This window comes from Anas acuta, chromosome 2 (assembly GCF_963932015.1).
Source record: "Anas acuta chromosome 2, bAnaAcu1.1, whole genome shotgun sequence".
In the NCBI taxonomy this organism is placed as follows: domain Eukaryota; kingdom Metazoa; phylum Chordata; class Aves; order Anseriformes; family Anatidae; genus Anas; species Anas acuta.
In genome coordinates this window covers 58,161,066-58,174,265 of record NC_088980.1, presented here as the reverse complement: position 1 = coordinate 58,174,265, position 13,200 = coordinate 58,161,066, and the positions used below count along the sequence as shown (strand labels likewise).

At 41.6% G+C, this 13,200-nt stretch overlaps 1 protein-coding gene across 16 annotated transcripts in view; it reads left to right on the top strand.

Annotated features, from left to right (window-relative positions):
- The window catches only part of HECW1 (HECT, C2 and WW domain containing E3 ubiquitin protein ligase 1), a 255,444-nt gene that overhangs the window by 170,184 nt on the left and 72,060 nt on the right, over positions 1–13,200 (top strand). For 13 of the 16 annotated variants that reach the window (XR_011094036.1, XR_011094037.1, XR_011094038.1 and 10 more), the window contains 3 exons: positions 5,482–5,624; positions 7,617–7,717; positions 8,958–10,319. Coding sequence is in view for 13 of the 16 variants with exons in the window: in XM_068674879.1 (XP_068530980.1) it covers positions 5,482–5,624; positions 7,617–7,717; positions 8,958–10,319 (1,606 nt within the window). In the remaining 3 variants the exon portion in view is untranslated. The remainder of the gene's footprint in view (positions 1–5,481; positions 5,625–7,616; positions 7,718–8,957; positions 10,320–13,200) is intronic. The other 3 variants (XM_068674882.1, XM_068674881.1, XM_068674885.1) reach the window with 3 other exon arrangements.

Sequence of the window (13,200 nt, the reverse complement as noted above, 5' to 3'; positions counted from 1 at the left end):
ATACATAGGACTTATCTTTGATGAAAATTAAAGAAATTTGCATATGTAATACACTATCCTGCTGAGGAAAAAAACTGAAAAAATGAGAAAATTCTGCAAAAAGTTTAATTTGCTTTGGGAAGGCTGAAATTTGGTTGCTGGGAAAAGTAAGATCCATGGGTATTTTCTAATTGTTTTGCATGTTTATAATTTGGCTTCATCATGTTGCCAGCAATTGTGAAAATCCTTCCAATAACATCATTGAGGACAAGAGCTAGGTTCTTCTTTGTATTAAAAAGAGTCTAAAAATAGACTGCTCAAGCTTCTCAGACTGCTCAGCTTTCAGCTCACAACACACATTCTGACCAAAAACATTTTTTATTTAAAAATTTTAAAAGCTATTTTTTTAAGCATCCCTTCTGGGAGCTGAGTGTTATGCCCATAATCTGTCTCTAGACACTGACTGTGGATCTAATCTTGATGCAGTAGCGAGTACAGCAATATCTGACATGGCTCCACAGATTATACGGGGAAGAATTCTCCTCATTTGTCTTTGCCCACAGTCCCTTAGCTCTAGTGGCTCTGACCAGAAATAAGAATTTCAAAAGACAGAAGTGTTTTTCCTAGATGACACAAATCAAGTAGTGATGATTGACAGAGGAGATGTTGGGAATAGGGCTTGTCAGGGGCTGGTACAGATGTAATATAGATGTCATGAGGTTTCACTGAGTAAACTGATTTCCACTGTTACTGCAAGAGGTTATCATTTTCTGCCATCCTATGAGACTGTTTCAAAGTCTTCATTAACATCAACCATTTTCCTCCCTGTTACTTCCATGTGCTTTGAACCAGACCTCGTTGTTTGAAATCCACTACCCAAAATATTATCATATATACCACTGAGTGAGGAGGATAATCCAGTTTTCTTTTCATAGCTGGTACAAAAATACATATTCACACAATCACGTAATGGTTTAAGTCAGGAAGTCATCTGGTCTAACCCCTCTGCTTAAGCAGACACCTAAAGAAGGTTGACCAGGACCCTGTCCAGATGGTTTTCATATATTTCCAAGGAGGAAGACTCCATAACCTCTCTGGGCAACCTGTGCCATTGCTCAGTCAACTAAAAATTACTTCCTGACATTCAGAGGGAACCCGCAGTGTTTTAGTTTGTTCCAATTTCCTCTTGTCTAGTCACTGGGCACCACTGAAAGGAATCTGGCTCCATCTTCTTTGCACTCTCTCTTCAGGTATTTATATACATTGATGAGATCCCCCTAAGCCTTCTCTTCTCCAGGCTGAATAGTCTCAGCTCTCTCAGTCTTTCATCATAGGAGAGATGCTTGAATCCCTTAATCTCTGTGGCCCTTTGTTAGACTTTCTCCAGTATCTCCATGTCTCTCTGGTACTGAGAAGCTCAGAACTGGACACCCCAAGAGAGGCCCCATGAGTGGCCTCACCGATGCTGAGGGGAAGGATCACCTCCCTTGACATGCTGGGGCCACCCAACATGGTGCCAGGGGCTGCATGCACATGGTGCCAGGTGCTGAACTTCATGAGGCTCCTGTCAGCCCATTTCTCCATCCTATCAAGGATGGTACTGTGGACGGCAGCATGACCCTCTGGTGTATCCATCACTCCTCCCAGTTTTGCAAACTTGTTTCGGGTATCCTCTGCCCCTTCGTCCAGATCATTAATGAAGATGTTAAATAGGACAGGAGCAGTATGGACACTATGGGTACTCTGCTAGTCAGTGGCCTCCACCTAAACATTGTGACACTGATCACCACCCTCTGGGCCCAGCTGTTCAGCCAGTTTTCCGTCCATCTCACTCTCTGCCATCCAGCCCATACCTCAACATGTGAGGATCTTACAGGAGGCAGTGTCCCAAGCCTCACTGAAGTCAAGGCAGACAATATCTGCTGCTCTTCCCTGATCTACTGGGTTGGTCATTTCATCATAGAAGTTTGTCAAATTGGCCAAGCATGACTTCCTTTTGGTGAATTCATGCTGATTACTAGTGATGATTTTCTTGTCCTTCATGTGCCTGGAAATTATTTCTAGATTAATTGATCAGCCTGTAATTCTCTTTCCCTTCTTGAAGACAGGAATGACATTTGCTTTCCTCCAGTCCCCATGCATTTTGCCCAGTTGCTGTGATCATTCAGAGATGATTGAGACTGATCTCGCAATGATGTCTGCCAGCTCCCTCAGTACTTGTGGACATCCCATCAGGGCCCACGGGTATATGTACGCCCAGTTTGTTTAAGTATTTTCTGACCTGATCCTCTTCCACCTCGGGTGTATCTTCCTTGTTTCATCCTTTCCCCCTGGGATTCCTGAAGGCTGATCTTCCTGGTAAAAACGGCATTCAGTACTTCAGCCGCTTTACAGCCGTTATACATGTCCTGTATAATGAGCTCGGTCCCCTGTTTCTTTCAGCAGTGGGCCCACATTTTAGAGAAGACCATGAAATTCAGGGCTCTTTTTCTTGCAGATAAATATGATATTAAGGGCCAAGTATGGAACAGTGTAAAAACAGCCAATGTTTTGTAACTAAGGTACAGGGGCTAGCACTTGTCAGAACAGAAGGTGAAGGAAGAGAGAGAAATGAGGGTTTGATTTGGTTCCTCAACCAAAGAAGATGACAGTCTAATCTTTAAATGTTACAAGAACCTGTGTGTTTTCATAAATGATTGGGGATTCTTGAAAATGAATTTATCAAACCTAGGTGTTTTGCTGGGGCCAATTTTTCAAAGGGTGGGTGATCAGTGTGTTCCTCAAAACAAGCGCTCCTTAGGGATTTTCAGGGTGGATGGCCTAAGCCAGAGGCATCCACAGTCAGGGATTACCTCTAAAAAATTAAGAATTAAAATTAGATGAGAATAACAGTGGGAGCAGGTGCTTAGATAATGGAAAAGTGCATTATGTAAAATTATTACTATTTTACAAACTGTCTCCAAACCCACCTCTCCGAGTTCAGTTTTGATCTCAAACTGCAGTGGTTTCCAAATGGTAAATCTTTTAAGCCTGGCCACAGGACACTTCAGATCCTAAAGACTTAATTGTGTTTCCAAGACACTGCTGTTTTCAAATATCAGAACATTCTTCTAGCAGCAGTGCTTGGAAACTGTGATCATGGGCCAGGACAGTCTCATATATTCCCAAATGCAGTGTGGTTGGCAGGTGGTGAAATCAGAATACGGTTTGATTTTACAGATTATATGGAATATCACTGTATTTCTATGCCTAAGAGGCACAGCAGTGTGAGGAAAAAAATAGACATACAGACATTTCCTCTGGTTGATTCTAACACATCTTGCTCCATGTGGCCATTCTCTCTGCTCAGTTGCTGACAAATGCTCTGGAAAATGTCAATGTGTTTCTTGTGCAAGAAAGGAGTCATCAGGCTCAGTTCCACCTGATATTATGGAAACAAATGTCCATGAAGGTTCTGATTTACTTCAGAGCTGTACCACAAGACAAAATATTAGTAGCATAGGAAAGTGCAAATCATTTATCTAGGTTTTACGTTCCACTTAAGGACAGTTCAGTCTCTACCTGTGTGTGTGTGTATGCTCTAACTCACAGAAGCTGTTTTACAGTATAATTGTCAACAACATTATAATGGAGAATTCATTAAATGATAAAATGCTGTACAGCAAAATAACTTCATTAAGTTATTTACCTTCTTCTGCTTTCCTTGTAAGTGTCATGTATTGGCAGTTACCCAAGGTTTTTAGCAGGTGAAATAGCAGTAATACAACTTACTTTGATAAAGCTGCTTCCAAAGTACATGAGAAATTAATGTCCTACCCTTCGTAGGTTTTATGTTCTTTGGTAACCTGTTGCAAAGATGTAGAAAATAAAAAGAAAATAATGTTTTGCTGTTATTTGAAATGTTTTTCTCTCATTATTTGCTTCTTTTTTTTTTGCAGGACTTAATTAATAGAATATCCCACTCATGTTGGTTTCACTTGAAGCTGTTCAAACTAAGCATTGCTGGAAATTAGATCATGATCCAATAGAGCAAACAATTTAGGGCTTAACTCCAAGTCTCAATAACCCAGAGCACTGTTCTGTTGTGAAGATTGTTTTTGGCACTGGGAAAAGATAGAAAATCCTTTCATCTATCTCAATATTCACTTACTACAGAAGTCGGCTTCCAGTTTAATACTGACTTTTCAGTTAGACAAACAGCAGTCTCACAGATAGCCAGCTTTTGTGCGCCACAGCAGAGATGCCATTTTATTTTATTTTATTTTATTTTATTTTATTTTATTTTATTTTATTTTATTTTATTTTATTTTATTTTATTTTATTTTATTTTATTTTATTTTATTTTATTTTATTTTATTTTATTTTATTTTATTTTATTTTATTTTATTTTTGTGTGATTGATGATACCCTAGTAGTAGCAGGTCTGTTTGGCAGAAAGGATTCAGTGACCCATGTCACCAGCATTGTTATTCCTAAATAACAAGCTCTGCTTTCCTTATGGGGACACACCTACATCTCCAGATGCTGTAATGCTCTTATGCTTGGAATCTGTATACATGAACTTCCTTGCACTCAAAACCTAAAATATTACCCTCCTTCCTGATTTTGCATGCACACATTCACTAAAATATTACTGAAACATTACATGTAAGTAAAAGTAGATGTTCTTAAAACCAAATCAGCTGAGGTGGTGGTCATGTTTCAAAGCCTGCAGTGACACCACCAGTTTTAGATGTTGCCATCCCTGTCTTCCCTAGTACCATTGGTTCTGGTGCCTGTGCCATGGCTTACCTTCTGGTTTAGCTTTGTGGAATCATATTGTGTGCTGGGTTAGGAGATTGATACAGACAAACACTAATTTCAGACTTTTTCCTACTAAGGTTGGGCAGGGATGAGAAAGAGAGGGAGAAATTTCAATATGTATCTAAATATATATCTAAAAATTGTGATCAGCTGGCCTTCCCTTCATTAGATCGATACTTCTCAATAGCTGAGGTGTGCTGCATAGCTGAATGGCCATGGGTCTGGTGGAGGGAAATGCTGACTAAACATCTCTCCAGGCTGCTAGTTCAGTTGTACTTCCCTGCAGCTATTTAAAGTTTTTAGAACATGGGGAGGGGGAAGGGAAAAAACATAATCTGTAATGATTTACATTCCCATTTAGAGCAGCAATCACTGGTAGGGCAGAGTACATTAGATTCCCATAGGTGTACTGTCCTTATCATAGACAAGCCTTGTGTAGAGTGTTTGGATTCTAATATGATATGAATAAATTAAATTCCTGCGTTCCCCAAGCCCAATTATATAATGTTACACAGTACATATAGTGTGCTTTTACCTACTTGCTTTGAGAACAAGCTTTTTTATTTTGCAGGCCTGTGTCTTGGGGTCCAAGGACTGTGAAAAAAACAGACAGTCCCACAGGTCAATCAGATGCTAGCAGGATTTTGTTGCCGTGGCTTGGATACCAGCTTCATGTTCTGTGCTCTTCTTTTCTTGCAGCAATTCAGCTTTGTCTCCCTGCCCACGGATGTCCTGGAAATAGAAGTTAAGGACAAATTTGCAAAGAGCCGACCGATCATCAAGCGTTTCCTGGGAAAACTGTCTATGCCAGTTCAGCGCCTCTTGGAAAGACATGCCATAGGGTAATTTTGCTGCTCGTGTTACCTTGAGCTTTTTGAGGAGTGTGCTGCCATTTAAGTCCCTGATGATGTATCATTATAGTGTTACAATTATGTTGAGGGGGAGTTATCAAACTGAGAGTTGCCTGTTGAATTATGTTAATTAGAATTTATACAACTATTATCCAGCCAGTAATTTTTCTCTATAGCCTTATCCATTGCATTTTGAAACATGAGAGCTGGCATTTAAGAAAGATTTTGTGTGTATCGTGACCACAAATCTGGAGAGTGCAATATTTTCAATTTAAACATTGTTTTAATGTTATCAACAGGCTATTTTCATGTTTCAGGGAATTAATATGGGCTGAAATCTTGCCAAATCTGTTCCTCCTTCATTTAATTTCTAGACAGTGGAGATACTATAAAATATATGTGTCATGTTGTAACTAAATCTTTCTGACCCTCCCTTGCTGCCAAGGAGTAACCGGTTCAAATCAGCAGTCTTGTCCTGCTTCCCCTTTTTAAGAATGTCCTTGGAAGGTGTGTGCAGACAAAGTAACACACCAATTTATGAGGGATGGATAGCATGTCAACAAAGCTAAAAAGTTGGCTGTGAACTCTAAGGTTTAGACCTTGAGGAGCAGGGAGAGAAAGAGTAATCTACTGAGAAGAACATAGGCAATGCAGTTCCCAAGAGGGCACTTCAGAAAATTGGATCTCAGTTCATCAGAACAGCAGGAAGCTGAGCTTGTTGGAAGTGTTTTTGAACAGCTGTTTCAGAAACTGGCTGTGATATTGACAGCTGAATCTACCAGAAGGGACTAAACTACCTCCCTGTTTCTCAAGTAAGAAAGATAGAGTGGCTTTTTAGAAACCAGATGGAAAAGAACAGCTTGGGTAAGGTGGAGCCCTATAACTGATATCACTGGCTTCCCTCAATGTGGAAAGATTTGTCATCATCATCTGATTATATCCTCCTATTTTACTTCCTTATGGTAAACACTGTCTATCTAAGGGTATACTTTGCCAAGAGCCGTGCCTCCAGCCTGCACCTAGATCTGGTTTAGTTTTGATACCATGGTGGCTTTTAAATCTCAGGCAAGCTCAATGTGAAGTATACAACCAAGATCATGTGTAAACCTTGAGATCATCTCATTTATATGAGTTTCCAATGCATGTGAAACTATCCTAGCAAATATATTGGGCCCAACTGAAAGTGAACTATGTTTCTTCAAAAGATGTATAACTATTACTATCTAGTGAACCCTCTGCAGTCAAAAATGCTTTGCAAACATTGATTCAGCCTCATTTTGGGCAGCTGGGAAGTTAATCTCTTCTGTAGTTTCATTCTGTTCTGAGGGGTGGATGAAGTGTGGCAAAGGGAGGGACCTGCACAAGGACAGAATGGAGTCATTGATCAACCTTGTCAGGAAGGTGTTCTCCTGATATTTCAGCTTCATAGAGGTAAGAGGGGTGGAAAGAGATGAAGAGTAGTCATTCAACCAGTTTGAAACAAGAAAGTGGTAAGCGGGGACTGGCCTGTCCAGGATTTGGAAAGAAAGGACAGGAAAGCTGAATTTTATGTGGATGGTGAAGGGAAGGAAATACAAAAATGTGAGGTTCTGCAAAGGGTAGATACGGTCAGATCAGCAGGGAAGTAAAGTCTTGTTACAATAGCTGAAGTGGGAGTTGTTTGCTTCCCATGTTGATATTCTCATACCCATGCTGCAGAAGTTCCATTCCCACCGTTCTCTCTCTCTATATATATACATATGTGCGTGTGTATCCCAGAAGCCTGTCTGAATCACTGACGCAGCTGTTCCATTGTAATTGAAGACATTGTCCTCTCCTGCTCTGCCATTTGTTCTCACATATGCAAGTCAACATGCCCTCATGGCTGGGTTGAATAGACTTTGAAACTCATTATGTATTTTTGTAGGACACAGCAGCTTTATCTGTGGACAGTAGACATTTGGTAGGTTATAGTCTATTGTGACAATATTTTTTTTCTTGCAGGGACAGGGTTGTAAGCTACACTCTTGGTCGCAGGCTTCCTACAGATCATGTCAGTGGCCAGCTGCAGTTCCGATTTGAAATAACTTCCTCTATCCATCCAGGTAATTCTTAATCTTTACGCATCATTTATCTACATCCGTCTTTTTGGTTTGCATTCGTTTCTCCTCAGAAATCTGAATTCTTTCCTGGCTGCTCTGGGACTTTAGGTACACTCGTGAGAAAGGAAAGTGCATAAAACCTCCTGTCACAGGATGCATCGTGAGTCACAATTTCTTCCCTGTTTCCCCTTAGCTTGCAGCTACCGTTCTATGCCCCTGTTCTTGGCAGCTTCAGATTGTCTCCCTTGTCACTGGGAGAAAAGAGGATAGAAAACTAAGGTCCCAGCTGCTTCTCTGTCATCTGCCCTGAGGAAGTGTTAGATGGACTGTTATTTGTAGAGTCATGAGCATTTGAGCACTTTAGGAATAAAAATGGAGAAGTAATAGTAGAGATGACTGAAAACTTCCTCGTTTTGACTACTTTTAATTTAAGAAAAATGTAAAAGAAAATTTATTGTAACCCTCCCACCCTCCCTTTTGATTTGGTTTTGGTTTAGGTTCTCTTGTAGTTATTAGGAAGTCACTGTCATGATGGAGTCAGTTTGAACTTTGGTTTCATGTGAAAATCTCAATAGTGTTGCCCAGGGACTTTTTGCTTCTCTAAGGTAGGGCCCTCTCAGGAAAACTTTGTCAAGCCAGCAGCTGCATTTGTAGTTGGAAATTGTGACCTGCCCCTTGATGGACAAGCCTGACTTCTTTCTTTTGACTGGTAGGTGGAGTCAAAGAGTCCAGGTTGTCTGGCATCTGGGAGGAGATTGTACAGGTGGGGATCATATCAAAGGATTTTTGGGGAAAGTTTCCAGCTTTTGGGACTTGAAAAGCAGTATGTTAAATTCTCTGTTGTAGAATCTTATCATCTTCTGTATGACAAGAAAAATGTCATTAAAACATCAGAGAAGGCTTCCTTATCATTCCCGTAATATTCCTTCTTATGCCAGTTGACTCAAAGAGCAGCTTCAGGAAGGTGCTACCATCAGGTTATGTTTCAAGGAGGAAGGATGCTGAATATAGAATGCCACCATGAGTAAGCCCCATAATCGTTAGATCCACCGTACAAAGGCTGCATAGCAAAAAAAGCAGCATTTCTTGATGGTTGCTCAGTTACCCACTCATTTAGTTCTGTAATTTATGCTTTTAATTTTCTCAGATTGCTGCGGATGCCTGTGCCCCCATAGCCAAGCTACTTGTTCAGTCAACACTTTGTGTTAAAGGAGTACGTAATTTCTTTTCCTGTCTTACACAGATGATGAAGAGGTCTCCATTAGTGCAGATCCTGAGCCAGCTGACCTCCAGGAAAGCCCTGTGAACAACCCCACAGAGGAAAGCCTCGGTGAGCCTCCATGCATCAACACAGTGACCTCAGAAAACACAGCTCCAGAAGAGCTAAATGGATACAGTGTGAACAGTATTGATAGCCCAGGGGCTGTCAAACCACCTGGGGAAGTCAACCAGAACAACGTGAAGGAAGAGCTAGCAGGAGATGCAGAGGTTGATACGGTGCCAGTTCCCGAGCCCTTGGAATCCATCCCAGGAGAAGCACTGCCTTCTTTGAGTGCCACGGACCTCACGGAGCAGCTGGCTCTGCTGGCTTGCATGTCTCCTCCTGAGACTGAAGCTAGGGAAAACAACAAAGTCAATTCTGGTTCTCAGGAAGATGGAGTCTTGAATAGCATAGAAGCTTTAGATGCCAATGAGGTGAGTGCAGATGTGCAAGCTGGCAAGGATCTACAGAAGAGTCAGGAAGAAGGGGCTTCAGCCCAGGAGGAGGAAGGCAGCAAGCTCCAACTGAGGACCACAGCAAAGAGGAAAACCAGGCCATGCTCCTTGCCTGTGTCTGAACTTGAGACAGTAATAGCTTCAGCTTGTGGTGAGCCAGAGACCCCTCGCACGCACTATATACGGATCCACAACCTGCTCCACAGCCTGCCCTCAGCGCAAATGAGCAGCGATGGCGAAGAAGAGCAAGATGGTGGCAACGGTGGGGAGAACGATGAAGAGTCCACAGTCAAGGAGGCATTGGATAAGGAGGTGGTCAGTGAGAGTGAGACAATGGCAGCAGAGCCTCCTCTGGAAAATGAGGTCGAAGAGAACTTCAGCCAATGCACAGTGCCTCCCGGGACCTTGGAGGAGCAACTCTCTGACTTAAATGATGGGCTGTTGGACGGGGAACACCCCAGGACAGGAAGCGAGAGCGAGTCGAGCTCCAGGCCTAATGGTGACAACGAATGTGAGGCGTGCGACACCTCTTGCTACAGCCCCTCTTGCTACAGCACCTCCTGCTACAGCACCTCCTGCTACAGCACCTCTTGCTACAGCACCTCCTGCTATGACAGTAACAATCGCTTCTCCAGCCACACCCGCTTCTCCTCTGTCGACAGTGCAAAGATTTCTGAGAGCACGGTCTTTTCCTCACAAGATGATGAGGAGGAGGAGAACAGTGCTTTTGAGTCAGTGCCAGATTCAGTACAGAGCCCTGAGCTGGACAGGGAGCAAGTGGATGGCTCCTCCCAGTGGCCAGATGAACTAGTAGCTCATGGTGGGAACCCACAAAGAGCCACAGAAAGTCTAGACACCCCAATAGCAGGTCCAAGCAGCAGAAGAGAAGGTTAGATCCTGAGAATCAATGCGCTGAGCAACCCTGATTATCTGGATGTCACAGAAGGCATCAGATAATCGAGGTTTCAGATAGCTCACGGTGTATTTCCTATAAATTTGGGTGCTCTGAGCTGGGCGATATATCAGGGAGGGTTGGATAATTGAGCCTGTCTTTAAAAATCCCAGTAATCTCCCAGCATATACAGATGGGGATCCATATATATAAGGATTCATGTAGATATACATGCATCATTATAAAATCAAGATTAGCTGAAGTTATGTGGCAGATCAGCATTATCACATCCACCAACCCATTCCTTATTTCCTGGGATTGTTTCATTTCACATATCTGATGTACTGCCATGTCTCTGGTAGCCAGTGAGAGGACCAGCTTGTGCTTATCAAGGAGCAGATATGCTGATTTACTCCAGCTGAAGACCTGGGCCAGTATCTGTATATGATTGGTAGCCATACACAGTCGTATGTGTGGAGAGAAGCAAATACTTGCTAGTTAGAAATGAAACCAGCTGCCTCTTACAAAGCCTGTTTATTCCAGTTTCCCAAATATCAAACAGATTTACATCAGATTTCACAGACCACAGGGCAACTCAGGTATTGTGTGTTTTGTTTTTTTTTTTTTCTCAGATGCTTTGAAAATTTGACTATATCAAAGTTCTCATCTCGTCTTCCTCTAGAGATGAAACATAATTAAGAAAATCATTTTTGTCTTTTTAATTTTTATTTTATTTTATTTTTCAATCCTTCCAAATTCTTACATTAAATTCTTACTTTTGGTAAGTTATTTTGTATAGTTACATAAAGGGTGGATTTGGTCACTTATCGTTTCTTCAGCTCATTTATTTTTTTTTCAGGCTGAAGAAGTAAAGGCCTCAGCAGCAGCTGAGGGTTGTGCAGCAAGGTCTTTGCATTTCCAGATTCTGAGTCAGCTTTATCCTGGTATAAGTGACACCAAATTTAAACAGCACCAAGAGGATAACATATTTGGGGATGACTGGGAAACCACAGCCAAAGCATCCTTCTGCCTTTTCTGTGGCCATTCTCACTTCATTTACCTCTTCCACTGCTCTGGCAGAAGGAGAGGTGTAAGGATGTCCTTACATACTGGGCTGCGTAATGCCTATCTAAACAGCCGGGCCTAAGCAATTATTCACTCTGGAGAACAGAATCTGGCCCCCCTCAAAAAAAATAATTCTCAGAAGTAAAGAGAGATACAGAAATCCCCTGTGAGGTGATCCTTCTTCCTTGCAGGCGAGGGTATTTGTAAGTGGGCAGCATTTATGTGCACATATGCCTAGGAGGGCAGGAGTGCGTGTGTGCATGAGACCATGCTTACAGATCCGATGGTTACTTTGGGCTGCGTGCACTTTTTAAAGAGGGGATGTGGGGAGAGGGTGTCTTCTTCTGCATACAGATTCAGAACAGCTACAAGACTGTCCCTCGAGCCTGTATAAAGCTCACTGCAGCATTCGCAGTGGCTTTGATTAGCTGAGAGAAAGGCTGAAGGGCAGCCCCGTTCTTAGCACTCTTGATATCACCAGGGGGTACCTCAGTAATGTGCACACTGTTTCACGATTTGGCGGCTGTTACAAGCACAGTAGATGTGGTCACCTCCTCCTGCTCCAGGTGACTGACACTACCATGCTTCCGCTGGCTTGGCGTAACTGTCTTGACTAGGGGAGAGTCAATTGTGGTGAGGTAAGTAAAGAAACACAGATGGATATTCTGGTAGTTTGTGCTACAACACCTGGAGTAACAGCACCGTTTTTCAGGCTGTGAGAGATGGACTTTTAGCACTGAGCAATAACTTATATAACTCTGCTGTCTGTTCAAAACACACAGCAGATGTGACTGTGAGGTACGCCTATACACAAGTGGTTTAATGAAGACATTTAAGAGGCCATACGGTATCATCAGAGCATCTAGAAGAGGGAGTATTTTTGTCTAAGCAGTTTTTCTCACTTCTGGATGGTGTGAGATTTTTTTTCAGTTTTACACAAAATTGGCTTCTGAAGCCTTCTAGCTGTTGGTTGTTTAAAGAAAATGTATAGAGATATATATTTAGGCTTTTTTTTTTTTCATTTGATAGCTATGTGTTATTTTTTTTTTACAAAATATTCTTTCTTAGGGTATTAAGATACTGACATTAAAGACAGTTAAAGCAGCCAGCACACAGAGTTTGGTTCAGCTGAAAGGTCTGTTTTTAATTGTTAAGTACCTGTGTAATTTTCTAGTGATGTTGAAAACACTAAATATTTTTCCCTAAGATGTATCTTTTTGATGCACATAAATGTTTTATTTATGTAACTTAGATTGTATCTCTGTAATACAGACCCACCTGGAGCTGAAGGTTATAGCAAAAAAAACTGTTACCACACAATTTGAAAATGTGTCCATTATTAGGATGAATAATCCTGGTTTCTAAGGTTTTAAGGAGAGAACAAGAAGGAATCTGAATTCTAGAACCTGCAAAGTTTTATCTTGCAGTTTCCTCATTCTCACAGTTAAGTCTATGAGGAATAGATTTTCATCCTTATCATACGCTTCTTAGTTTCTTAGAGAATTCTATAAACATTGAATGGATCTTAAGTTACTTGTTCCTCTCAACAGAACATGAGTTTGGACATTTTTTTAGGTTTCATTTATTTCATACTCAGATACATAGGCATATATACAATGTTAGTGTTTTTAAAACTACCTCTGCACTGTCTACTTACTGTGTGTCGCTTCTTCTTTTTCTTCTTCTTCTTCTTCCTTCTTCTGTATCTCAGGTCTTCCCTCTTTATCTCAGGTCCTGACTATGTCTCACTATCTTTTGTCCTCTCTTCTGCCACCTGCCTCCTACCTGTTTCTGGTCCTTCTCTCATTCTCCC